This window comes from Haliotis rufescens, unplaced genomic scaffold (assembly GCF_023055435.1).
Source record: "Haliotis rufescens isolate VD_foot unplaced genomic scaffold, xgHalRufe1.0.p SCAF_5, whole genome shotgun sequence".
Classification (NCBI taxonomy): Eukaryota; Metazoa; Mollusca; class Gastropoda; order Lepetellida; family Haliotidae; genus Haliotis; species Haliotis rufescens.
The window spans coordinates 59,992,750-60,007,437 of record NW_025964223.1 but is presented as its reverse complement, the minus strand read 5'-3'; the positions used below and the strand labels follow the sequence as shown (position 1 = coordinate 60,007,437).

Genomic DNA, 14,688 nt, shown 5'->3' with positions numbered 1-14,688 from the left:
ATCCATGGTCACAAATTGTTGCAAGAATCTGTGTGGATCAGCTTCAAACAGAGCTGGATTAGGATTCTCTGATAATGGTATGTACTCTCTCCTGAGAAATGCTTACTGAACTAGCAATGTGACACTTTATCATTCGCTGGTCGATCTACAACATATTGTGTATTCTCTGGATCATTGCCTTCCAGTACGGGGCTCGTCTTCAAGGCCCTCTCTGCCATGCTTAAACTCCTCTACCCACCTCTTTACGGAGGTATAGGAAGGTGCATCCTTCCCGATTGTTGTACATATAAATATCGTCATGGATGGCTTTGGGTGTGCGTAAAAAAAGAATTCAAATGACTAAAGTATATGTGATTTGTGGAAATACCTCAATGACATCATGTCACTTAATTCTAAGAACACTTAGAATTCTATGGCTTTTAACAGTTCTAAAACAAATGTGTGCAGGACATTGTCTATTACTGAGTAAAGGTTCCACACTCCAAATGGAGTTCCTGGTAAATATGTAATTTCACTTTGGGGGAGGCGCATAATTTTTCTTTTCTTCCCTAGTCCCCAACTTCCTTCCATATCATAATTTACCTCAACTGTAATATAATGTGGAAGTCAGCAGTGTGGGTAATGTCTTCATACATTTTGTGCATTTTGTGCACCACTGTTTGGCAAGGTGCAGATAGGGGCTTTAGTTAAACACCATGCTGGTGTAGTACGATACTAAATTGGCTGCCTGCTAACTACAGCGGGAGCCCAAATTCTTCTGCATGCTGTTTCCGCGGGGGGAGTGACAATATTTTTGCTTTGGGTCCTGTCTGCAAAGCACAGCTGAGGGCAACTTGACCCGCGATAGGGTCTGTATGCAACTTGTAGGGGGTCTGTGGGGGGTCCGTAGGATCTTGCTTATTGCCCCAGCCTGCATGATCCACACTCTGCCCATTATATCCTACAAACCATCTTTGTTTGGTTAATCTTTCCTTCTAAGGTAGTCTGAATATAAACATGGGATCAAGAAAGAAGAAACTGTCATGGGATCAATATGGTCCATGCCCTGGGAATCTTAGCACTGGACACAACTGTTCTGACACAGACACTACGTACCCTGGAGGATGCTGACGTTGAGGTTGCTGGCGTCGAGGTTCTGGATGTACTTCCCAAAGTACTTGTTGAGGAGGTTGGCCACCACACTCTCAAACATTGTGTCTGCTCACTGCCACCTCTCATCCCCCACAACCTGGAAACACAGCATATACTTCAGTACTTGAATATACAATACATGTACACATCATTATGTGTATATAGAATACATGTATATATCATAATGTGAATATAGCACAATACATGTATACAACATTACATGAATATACCACAATACATGTATACATCATTACGTGGATATAGACTACATGTATACATCATAATGTGAATATACCACAATACTTGTATACAACATTACGTGAATATACCACAATACATTTATACATCATTACGTGAATATACCACAATACATTTATACATCATTACAGGGATATACCACAATACATATATACATAGAGAGAGGATATTATATGAGTGTTCATGTAATACTATGTTTACAACATGAGCGTCAAAATTACGGTATTTTCCGAGCGAGTGATGGAAATACCGTAATTTAGGCACGAGTGTCATATTCTATTTATTACCAAAGAAGGTGCTTACCATTGTTTACATACAGAGACAAATTTTAGTGTTAACCTTTCAGGACAGCAAGTCACAACAGCAGCTGAACGACAATTTGTCAACTGACGTCAACAATCTTCAGCTATGACGTCGTTTCTAGTGTGATGTCATTCCGACCTCACGTCACAATAAGATTTGAATGACGTCAACAATGCCGTCCGGATGACGGAAACACTGTTATCTCCTGACGTGATATGACCCTAGGGAACATATGATTTTTACGGACCCTGATATGTTTGCCCTCGTAGGTAACAAACATCGTTAAGTGGATATACCATCACACATGTACACATCATTTGAATATACTACAATACATTTATATATCATTACTGGGATATAGCAGATACACCAAATTCATGGATGCATTACTGTATAATGATTATAACAATTCATTATTCATGCAAACATTGAGGGTAACCCCATAGAAACCAGGAAGAAAATGGATCCCGAACTGAGTAAATCAGATCAGTGCATGATCAGTCAGGCATGTCAAGCTCAGTGATTGTGTCATTGTGTTATCATACTCCCCATGGCATACCCCGATGGTATTATGAGTTATCATACTTAATGGCCTTGTGTTACCAAACCCTGACGGTATTGTGTGTTATCCCACCCCGCAGGGTTAGATTTAACAACAAATTTGTATGTAGCCAGCTGGGCTTGCTGCTTTCTAAAGTTACTGGCCCTTCTCAAAACTAAATGGCCCTTCTCAAAACTTACAGGGGGCCCGAAAACGTCATTTCCTGCACTCTAAGATTTAAAAATCTCGGCTTCCATTTGGTTCATTTCATGGAGATTTTATGAGCAAATAAAGATGTTGCTGTTGTACAGAACATTACAAAATGTCTGCCGCTTGTGCCATTCTAGCGAGATGATCTTTGAGTTAACCATTCACACGACCTCTTCCCCCCATAAATATTTTCTCATTGAAATTACTTGATTCATGACTAGCCAGATGGACCATCTACCTTCTATTTCAGCAAGCCTTTCGTAATTTTAACTGGCCACGGGCCAACAGCTAAATTGACCCCTGACCCCGACGGTATTGCGTGTTATCATAACACGACAGCATTGAGTATCACCACACCCCGATGGCACGGCTTGTTATCCCACCCCGACGGTATTGTGTGTTACCATAACACGACAGCATTGCGTGTTACCACATCCTGATGGCATGAAACAATACTCGAAATGTCAACCACTGGACTATCTGGCCAACACTCGTTACATCATGCCACCGCCATACAGCTGAAATATATCTGTCTGCGGCATAAAAAAACCAAAAACATTTAGAGTAACTGGGTTCATTGAATTTGGTTCTTTTGCTTTAAGCAGGTAAAGAGCCTTGTTTGAGAGTTATTTTCCTGCGAAGATAATGTTTTATCTTGAACAAGGTCATCAGGCGATGACAAAGCATCATCACGATCATCTGAAACACAAGAGCAGCCCCCTAAAAACATTCAAATAAGAGTGGGGGGAAATTGCAACAATTCTGATGAAAACAAACACTCCAACTGTTATTGCCTTATAATAGTATGGCTTGTCATGTCTTTGTTCGTGATGAGCACTGATGAGCCCAGAGCAGGGTGTGATAATCAGCATGCCAGCACATGTTGTGGAGCTTCACAGGAGGCAACGGGGTAACCTTAGATAGTTAGAGCGTTTGCTTGTCATTGAAGACCCAGGTTTGATTCCTCACTCAGGTATACCGGTAATGTGTGAAGCCCATGTAGCAGGGCATGGAGTCATCCCACAGATGACATCCTTACCTTGTCAGCTTGCTGACGGGGTTAACCTCTTTGGTCATGTGGACAAGGCGTCCGACCTCGGATCCATCTGTTGTCCGCTGTCGTGATATTGCTGGTATATTGTGGTGCAAAACCCTACTTTCTTTTTCAACTCAAGTCCCAATACTGCTGATTTCGTATTGTAGGCTTACTGTACTAAAATGATCCAAACAAATCATTGCACTTTGTATAGTATTGTGAGTCACAATACTATACAAAGTGCAATGATTTGTTTGGATCATTTTAGTGTGAAAATCACCACGATTGAGGCACACCAGACGACTGGCATAAAGGCAGTTTGTTTTAAATAAACTCATTTATTGTAAGTCTGGAAAGTTTTGCGAACAGGAAAATACTGCAAAAACTGCGAGTGACACACATTCGCAATAGTTTCATGACGCGGTTATTTCTGCAGACCAACAATAAACAAAAGGCACAAGGAAGCATATTTCTATAATATACTTTTACATATTGTCAAACCAGCCAGTACAGGCGTAGATAATTATTATCTCACATCTTGTATTTCTCTAATTACGAATTGTCACTCAGTGTCAACAGTATAATTAGTCCAAGTTCCCTAACCTGCCATAACTCGTCAAGTCCATATATACGCCAGCCAGTAGATACTGTGAGATAAACACGCTACTCCAACCTCCCTTGTCAACTACAATAACACATGCATCTATAGTTTTAAAACACAGCAGATTCAAATGTTACCATGGGAGGACGTCTCAGTGTCTGAGGCTCAGGTCTGTGTTATTTGTTCATGCATCGTCCAGCTCAACTACAACAATGTTACAACACTGCAACAATGCTACAACACTATAACAATGCTCCAACACTACAACAATGCTGCAACACTACAACAATGATATGAGACTAAAACAATGGTACAACACTACAACAATGCTACAATACTATAACAATGCTCCAACACTACAACAATGCTGCAGCTATAGAACAATGCCACAACACTGTAACAATGTTACAAGACTAACACAACAATGCTGCAACTATAAAACAATGCTACAACACTATAACAATGTTACAAGACTAAAACAACAATGCTACAACACTATAACAATGTTACAAGACTAAAACAATAATGTTACAAAAACCATACAACACCAATGCTACAACAAAACTACAAAACCAATTTTACACAACACTGCAACAACACTACAAAACCAATGCTACAACACTGAAACAAACCTGCAAGACTGCAACATTACAACACTAAAAACCAATACAATGGTACAACATTACAAAAACAATACAACAATGTTACATTACAAAAATGAGCACATTGCCACACATCTCCTTGTGAAGACAGGATTGTGACACAACATGGCTGACCCCGACCTGTAAACATGACACAACACAGGCAACATCAGTCTCGTACATAACAACCGCAGCAGCTGATAAGAAGGTATGGCCTCATCTCATTTCATCTCAGGGCTCAGTTGTACATATGACAAATGATTGAATCACCACTGAGAATAGAAGTAGTTCGTTTGTTGTTTAACGCCGCACTCAGCAATATTCCAGCTATATGATGGCAGTCTGTCAGTCGAGTCTTGGCCAGACAATCCAATGATTGATATCATGAGCATTGAACCACGCAATTGGGATCGATGACAGTGCATCATCCAAGTCAGCAAGTCTGACCACCCGATCCCGTTAGTCGCCTTTTATGACAAGCATAGTCGCCTTTTATTGCAAGCATGGGTTGCTATTCTACCCCGGAATCTTCACGAGTCGAGAGAGAATAGAAGTAAAATGTCACTAAAAGGAATTTATTACGAAGTATGAGAGTAGCATCAGTAAAGTGTTTACCATTGTTGCCAAATTATTCAACTATGAACAGATAACCATTTAAAGTGTGGGTACTTCTGAACAGCGTTAGAAATTGGCACAAGTCCTATAGACCTTGCCAAACTGCCCAATGGTAAAGGTATCATAAGGACTAGAAGAAATTTGCCATTATTAAGGGTTTTGCTATATGTTATCATTATAAGGACTAGTGGACGAAAACTGTTTGTTTCTAACCCTGACTTCAGGGTTGGACATTCCTTGTAGTAGAGTGCGTATGGTGCTGTTAAATTCACAATAATAATAAGTTCCCAATGCCCAAAAGGCACACTTTGAAATCACATTTTCAACTTAAATACATGTACCTTATAATTATGATGATTATTATATGAATCCAGTGATGAATGTCAAGCACAATTATTTCTGGGTTTTATAAGTCGAAAGTATTCTTCTTACTGGTACCTAATTGATTTACCAATTAAGTGTACCAATCAACAGACCAGGGCCCCGTTCCACAAAGTGATCTTAGTGCTACGATGATCCCAAGCCTGTGTTAAAGTTTGAGTTACAATCACCTTAGCGCTAAGATCCCTTTGTGGAATTGGGCCCTTGTCTGTAAGGCTGAAATTGTCATATTGCATCTCATTATCCATGATAACAGTCTGCGTGGTTATTGTGTAATATTTTGAACTGGCAATTTTGTGTGTCATCAAACATTAACAACCACTCATTTTGACGTCCAGACTCAAAAATTTCATGTGCCTTTGATAAAAATAAAGCTGTAATGTCACTCACTCTTCACCTTGCTCTCATAACCATGACAACAGGTTCCTATTTCCAGTTTATCACAGATGTAGTGCCAACAAACAGAACACTTTGGTTGAGCTGCCAATGAAATATAGAGACACTTCACCATGCTCTCAAAGCACTCGGTAGTTGTGGGCCAATCAGTGTGGTAGAAGAGGACGAACCATATAACCTTTAGCTAACAGATATCACAATATCTATAGGTGCTACACGTTGTCATGACATCATCTTTTCAGATTATTTCGGAAACACCTAGACATGTGAGCTTATTCCATATACTAATCACAGGTCAGAAGCTGTCAATGTGAGTAAGTGTGGTAAGCTTTTGTTGTAAGTTGCTAAGATTTGTCTTAGCTAAGACAGCTTTGACAATAGGCCACCTGTTCCTTACACAAAAATAACAAAATATCTATATTTACTGATGTGAAGGAGAAGCAGGTAAAGGTAAAAAAATAAATGAAGGTGTCCAACTTTGTTTAATCATGATAATAAAATCCTATCATTTGTCAATAATGTACATGATGTTTTTTACAGTATAAATCTACCAATAAACATGATGATAAAATCACTACAGAGTTCAAGATTTGTCCCTAAACATTATATCCGGGTAGTCCTGTGGATATCCGGGTCCTACTCAGTTGGTTGGTTGGTTTGTTGTTTAACGCCGCACTCAGCAATATTCCAGCTATATGGCGGCGGTCTGTAAATAATCGAGTCTGGACCAGACAATCCAGTGATTAATATCATGAGCATCGATCCACGCAATTGGGATTGATGACATGCATCAACCAAGTCAGCGAGCCTGATCACCCGATCCCGTTAGTCGCCTTTTACGGCAAGTATGGGTTGCTGATAACCTATTCTACCCTGGCGTCTTCACGGGCCTCCTACTCAGTACGCACCTGACCTGAGTACCTGAGTTACCCGTCCCAGCCCTAGTTTGTTCACATTCTCCACTTTGTAAATGTACAAAGTGCACAGGGCACTTAATTAGTAAATATGGTAAAAGTCTAATTCTGAAAGACCTGGGATGGGTAAACCTGATGATCCTACTTCTGAGGATGACCTTAAAGAGCCTGGTATCTATTAGGGGCAATCCAATATTCCAACACGTATAGATCTTCCACCATATTGCCAAAAAGATAAGACACTTTCATATGCCTTGATTCAGCAGATGCACAGATTTATACACAGAATGAAATATGTTTGAAGCATGTTTAACAGCTGATATGACAAGTAATGTAACATCAGCCAGTATACATACATGGAGAACATATACAAGATTCTGTCAGACTATATAAGCATACGATGAAGACTGATGTTGGTTATGGGCAGACATATTCTACTGCAGTTCATCACTGAATGCCATAGTTGAAGCGATTGACAGAATTCTAATAACGTTCCTCTCCCAAGCCTGACTTGCCTGCGTCAGCACCACAAGCATCGTGGATCAATAGATCCTGTAGGGAGGGAACCCACGCTAGTTATTGGATCTATTCCCACCATTGTAGCTGCTTACAATGAGCTTCTCACCCTCGAGACTTGGATCCTACACCAACTGACCAAATGACACCACTGTCCAGTTGATCACTCATTCAATACCCGAGTCCTGGGATACCAGACTGAGAACTGTCGGCCATTAATTCCTTGTCATGCAACAAACATACTGATCCACACCATGATATGAGAGATGCTGCAACCTCCCCCAACATCAATGATGCAGCTTGATTCAATGTGAAGCAAATTTGCTGAACATGTTCAAAAGTAGAGGACTATTCTGAAAGCTGATCCACTGGCAGTTGAGTGCTGTTCGCCTACACATCTGAGCAAGAGCTATGCAATATTATCATTCACCACATTCAATTCAATGTATTCACATAAAGTGCGCCGATATCCCTAGCACGAATCAGATAGCATCTCTGTGTTACACACTTGCAGTGACTAAAACCAGTCTGCACATTATGTATATAATGTCAACATGACTCAAATTATTTTGATCACGACAACTGTGTTTTTTCAACAACTCCAAAACTAGTTCTATTCATTGTGAGGAAATATATTAAAAAATAAGAAAAGAAACAATTATCAACTCACTTGATCATGAACACACAATGCCACTTGATCATGTTGATGCATATCTTTACAATGGGGCTGAGTTTGGCAAGTTTAGATAGTGCCAAATATTTTACATGTTATACATTACAGCCTAAACATGTCAAGCTAAAGCTGCCATTAAGGCAAGCAAATAATTCCAAAGACTGTTATTTTCCTAATCAATGTGAATCAATAATAACTCATTCATTCACACTAGCTAAACTGTACTTCGCCTAAACCAGCTTAAAACAGGGATCAAAAAGCAAACATCGGTTCCACCAGTCACAACAGTTTAACCATAGAGTAAGAAAATCATAGACATGGCAGAGCATAATCATGGTAATATAATTGTCAGGTTATGACAGCATCAAGTCGGCAGTGTTCACACTTTGGGCTGGTGTTCCAACTAAATCTAAATCTAATCTAACTTTCCAAGCCCATAGATGTACCCACACTGAGCATGTTAAACACAAAGTGATGGATTTATCCTGCGTAATAAAGATATCATTTTGCATTTTCTTAAGAGGCTGTCTGACAGTTTATTAAGAATGATGGATCAAAGAGGCAGTTCAGAAACTGTAGAGAAAATGCACTGTAATTGAAGAGTTCAGCTTTGGGAAAAACTAAACTATGCAAAATATCTAGACAGTCATGTTTCTTGGCATTTCAAAATAATTTAAGTGAACACACGAAAGGTTAAAAAGGCACCAAAGACAAAAACTTCCTTTTCTCCTTCCTTACTGTCATTATTGTGAAATAGAATTTGTTTTAATTTAGCTGAATTTTCTTTAAGTTCTCAAAGTCAGTCAATTTTGTCACTCAAGTGATAATGACACTACCTTGTGTTTAATAACTGTCATGTGTGAATGAATAGACGGTCTGACAATAGTTTTCTTGATGACTGCCTGTGATGAACTGATAATCAAAGTTTAGATTTCTACAAACTTCCAACACTACTGTTGATTGGTGTGATTAGAAACCTGCTGTGTTTGTCTGCATACAACACTGTTACTGTTAGCCAGTCAGCGGCCAAATGTGACCTGGTAATTAAGATTTTCCACTCTCATTTCTTCAGTGTCTGCCATCCTGCTCAACCTTAAAATATGCTGTAAGTATTGTATGTGATTTGTGGAAGAGTATATTTAAAGATCACAATATATTGCCAATATTAAGCCTTTGAATATCAAGCTATGCATACAGGCATTTCCTTTTTCTGTATCTATAATGCAAATCTGTAATCCATTGATCTGTTTCAAGACAACATGATATATATCAGGATCTATTTGCAAGTGTCCAATCTACTAACCTATGTCAAGACAAAACATGAAATATATTTCAGACACCTACACATGTATGCAATTGAGTCTTGAAAAAAGGAACATTATTTTTTTCACCAAAATGAACTTAATATGCAAATATAGTCTTGCCTTTCAGTAGGATATCACAGGTTTGACAATCCAGTGGCTGATAGCATGAGCATGATGGGTAAGATATGACACTCTCTTCCAGGTCACATACATAAATCAACAAATCTCCAATTGGGCTAAACATTCGGAAACGTAGAAAGGTGAGCTATGTTCGATACACTGCACACAAGTCATAATGTATACTTGTACTACCAAGTATTCGTTTCAATTGGAGTTTTAGCTTCTGACAGAGTTCCTACACTGGAATGTTAATCCACATATGAGTAATATGATGGTATCAACATAACCGTCTTGTGACAACCACAGGTAACTGCTGTCAGATGTAAACACTGTGGCAGACGACAGCGGTTAATGTCATTTCTAATGCAGCGACAGTCGCGACCGTGATGTCATACACGATGTGAGGTCATCTCTACGAATTATCTCGGTAAAACCCACCGTATTCTCAGCTTTCGTCCTGGAAACCGTCTTCATTACTCATGAAAATTGTATCGATCCAACGGCGATAGATGTTGAGACGGGTAACGCACTAGCCTAACAGACGATAGCCGCTTGTGAACTCCCTTCAGCCCACAGAAACGTGACATTTCCGTAGCATCATAAGTAGACTGTGATCTACCGGGTCACAAAATTTCAGTTCTTACCTTTGAGAAGAACGCTTGTATCACCGTTTGACAGAAATGACATTTCCTAAATATATCCGAGCATCCCGCTAACTAGCTACATTGTCACGTGATTTATGCGGAAGTGGAAATGTATGCGCAATGAAGTTCAAGGTCGTCCTTCGCTATACCACTGTCAACGGTAACTAGGGAATCCTGTTGACTTAGCACATCGTCGTCCGTTAACCGTTAGTCTCCACTAATTTGGTTATGCTACTTTTGCCAATGCAGTGCACTCACCGGATCAACAATTATTTCTTTAGATATAATCTAAGACATCATCAAATAAAAATTAACCGAATAATTAAGCGAACTAATTAGCCCTAAGACTATCTCAGTCATGGTAAAGTTAATGTTACGATGGTCTTAGCTCTGAGATGACTTTGTGGAGCGGGGCTCGGGACAAACTTTAGATGATTGATCTAAAGTAATTACCGTATTCGACGTAATAAGCGCCCAGGGCGCTCTCAAAAGGTGCTCTTATTAGAATATTATTTTGGTGAAAAAAAGGGTTGAAAAGAGAATTTTGAGTTGAAAGATAAATTTCGTGGTTTACGCTGACAGCCTGAAATGTTTATATTCCACCGATGTATTTTTTCCAGAATTTAATTGCCCATAATTAAGGGTGCATAAATAAGTCTTGTGTACATTGATCAATCGGAAAGGGTGCTTATTGGGAATGTTCATTAGCCAACATACGAGCAAATATCGCCGTGGGCGCTTATTAGAGAGGGGCGCTTATTACGTCGAATACGGTAATCGCTTTCATTTATATTTTCCACAATAAAGACGGAAGGCATTGTTTCCTAATTTATGTATTTTTGTCAATGCATCTGTTTGGGTACATAACTGTAAAACGGAGTGAGTGAGTGAGTGAGTGAGTATCATCATAGAAGTTGATATATACAGAAAAGTACTTATTATGTACTTGGATAACGGTGTACGAATCTTCATCGAAACGTTGCTAAATGCATAAACCATAAGTTGTTATCCATAACATGGGCGGATACAGCCCCGCAACCCCCCTCTGTATCCGCCCATGCATAAAGTTGTACGAACTTCTAGAATGCCAATCAAATAGTAAGTATGCCAGGGCTACGTTCAGTCCTCTAAAATCCAGGATAAGCTGAACCAACTCACAAAACGCGTTTGAGACAAGTAGGTGGTGCACACAATTCGGGTTACACATATTTGGTTTGTTACAGGTAGAGAGGGTGTACGCATGTTATGCATGTGCAGGTCACGACGATGAAATTGACGACGCTCCCGTGTGCACAATTGTTGCTCATAAGCCTATTGAAGAGGTCGATGTGAAAAGTCGATACCGGAATTCTCTAAAAGTCGTTTGACTGAAGTTAATTACAAACATTGTCGATCTTGGACTCACGGCTGGATAAAATACAGAAACTGCATCAGAATGTGAAGACATGTTGTTTGTTTGTTTGTTGTTTAACGCCGCACTCAGCATTATTCCAGCTATATGTCGGCGGACACGCACATATCTATCGTACTACTTTTCGCGGACCACCCGTTATCCCTTTCTTACCATTGGTACGCGCCTTTGGACGGACCTCCTAAATAGCTATACGGGGTTAATTGTCGGGTTACAACGCAACTTATCTTGTTTACCAGTACATCAGTGACACTTCCATGCTTGTCGTAACAGGCGACTTACTTGTGAAGATATCCCATTTATCCCCTTGTCTTACATTCCAAGGGCGGTCGGGTAGCCTAGTTGTTAAAGCGTTCACTCGTCACGCCGAAGACCCGGGTTCGATTCCCGACATGGGTACAATGTGTGAAGCCCATTTCTGGTGCCCCCCTACCGTGATATTGTTGGAATATTGCTAAAAGCGGCGTAAAACCATACTCATTCACTCACTCACTCTCTTTTATATTCCAGTACCATCACGGCCCGTGAACATCCGGGGTAGAATAGGTTTTCAGCAAACCATGCTTGACGTAAGAGGCGTCTATACTTGTCGTAGAGGCGACTATAGCTAACGGGATCAGGTAGTCAGGTTCCCTGAATTGATTTATGCATGTCATCGTATCCCAGTTGCGTGGCTCGATGCCCATGATATCATTCACCGGATTGTCTGGTCCAGACTCGATTATTTACAAACCGTCGTCATATAGCTGGAATATTGCTGAGTGCGGCGTTAAAACAACAAACAGACAAACCTAAAAAACACTATGATTTTCAGAGTAAGATCATAAGAGTCAAGAACGAAAATACACACAAAAAACCCATTAAATTTTGTCTTGATTGTCAAATAATATCTTGTGACCTACAAAGTTGACATTTTCACTCGTGACAACGCCACTCGTGAAACTATTAAGTTTTTTCTCTTTATAAACAATATTATTTGACATTAAATACATATCCCAAACTCGTCCTGATTATCATACTTGATCTGCACCGTGCTGTGGACTTCACCAAGTACCGGGTCGTGCACGTTGACGACATGCATGCCTCTCTTGCTGGTCGTAAGAGGCGACTAACGGGATCGGGTGGTCAGGCTCGCTGACTTTGTTGATGTATGTTATCGTATCCAACTGCGTACATCGATGCTCATGATGTCAATCACTGGTTTGTCTGATTTACGTTATAGCTGGAATAATGCTGAGTGCGACGTTGAACAGGAAGCAGCTCTCCGCTGACATTACCCCGCGACATATAACGGAAAGACTGCATACAACGCAGCGACAAACACACTTATGTCAGGCAACATTCTTATGAAATGTTCAGTGGCCCAATAAGCCACAACAGTTAAGTTTAGTTATATACTCTAACCACTTATTTGTATGCCCTTTTCTTCTAGAATCATGATAAACACAATGTCGGCGTGTCAGATTGATCATAATAATAACAATAATAATGATAATAGGCTATTTATATTGCGCATTTTCCACACCACCGATGGACATGCTCAAAGCGCTATTATTACCCTGGTCACTTGATCATTGTGCACTCAAGAATCATTCTCAGCTCCCTGGGGAGTATACTACCCATCCTGCCTTTTAGGCGCTAGAAGGTTAACAACCACATTGCCATCTCATCCAACCGGGTAGGGTATGTGAAGGGAAGACCCACACTGACGCAGCCCGTTGGCGTTACCACTAAGGGGAACACTAGCGTGGGTCTGACAGATCACAGTGGGGTAGCCTAGTGGTTACAGCGTTTGTTCATAACACCGACGCCCCAGGTTCCATTTCCTACATGGGTATGTGAGAAGCCCATATCTGGTATCCCCCGCTGGGATATTACTGGAATATTGCTAAAAGCAGTATAACCGATTTCGCTCACTCGCTCTGACAGATCAAGCCCTTGAACAGCGGATTCTGGTAGACAAGGGGGGCAACTCTGTATAGGGAGTTGTTGCACCTTTATAAGGCTACAGGGCCAATAGGCGTTGTTGATGAATGAACTCGAATCAAATTGATATATATTTGGAGTCAACTTACAAATGAGATGCTATTACATTCTGCATCACATGAATGGCAGCACGAACACTGTATTAGATTATAACGATGACATGGTTTGGTTACACTTTCTATACGTTTTATCTAACAAGTCTGACGAGTAATGTGTGGCAAATACATAGTGTTCGACGGTAACAGGTGGGTTAAGCTGTAGATTGATCGCACAAGAAGAAGCAACACCAGTGTTCCATTCTTTTCCTGAAGGCCATATATCGAACTGAAGATGCGTAAACATGCATGCAGAGAATTCGAAATTCAATGCCCACAAAGGAAATGAAGCGCCCTACAATCACCAGAGACGACAGTCTTAATAACTAGCACGCGGACATGAATCTTTTAATGTTTACTCCGTATAGAACACATCGTCTGTATACATAGTCTCAGAACTACATTCAGCAATATTGTAAGCGGCATTTCAGCATTACAGTTTGCAAAATTTCAGCACTACGGTCAGCAAAAATCTTAGAATATATTCAAGGTGAAATAATATATAATTCATCATTTCGACACTGCATTCCCTTACACTTCAGCAGTACAGTCATTTAAAATTACAGCACTTCAATCCCTAACATTTCAGTCCCCTACATATCCCTGTTTATCAGCACTTCAGGGCCTTAGTTCTTCCATCTCAGCACTTCAGAGCCTTCGTCCTTGCATTTCATCACTCCAGAGCCTTCGTCCTTACATTTCAGCACTCCAAGCCTTCGTCCATGCATTTCAGCACTTCAGAACCTTCGTCCTTGCATTTCAGCACTTCAGAGCCTTCGTCCTTGCATTTTAGCTAAAGCACACATGGACGTGGTGTGGACTCATTGTACATTCCTCGTGCAACAAAATTCGAATACTGCAACACTGTCATAATACAGGTAAATACATGGTACAAAGAACATATGACATGAC

At 40.2% G+C, this 14,688-nt stretch overlaps 1 protein-coding gene across 4 annotated transcripts in view; it reads right to left on the bottom strand.

The window, feature by feature from the left end:
* The window catches only part of LOC124140364 (vacuolar protein sorting-associated protein 13A-like), a 154,670-nt gene extending 144,296 nt beyond the window's left edge, over positions 1-10,374 (bottom strand). For all 4 annotated transcript variants that reach the window (XM_048384082.1, XM_048384084.1, XM_048384083.1 and 1 more), the window contains exons 1-2: positions 10,285-10,374; positions 1,096-1,228 (exon numbers count right to left, since the gene is read on the bottom strand). In XM_048384082.1, the coding sequence (XP_048240039.1) occupies positions 1,096-1,192 (97 nt within the window). In that variant the 5' untranslated portion in view covers positions 1,193-1,228; positions 10,285-10,374. The remainder of the gene's footprint in view (positions 1-1,095; positions 1,229-10,284) is intronic.
* Positions 10,375-14,688: the final 4,314 nt, after the last annotated feature.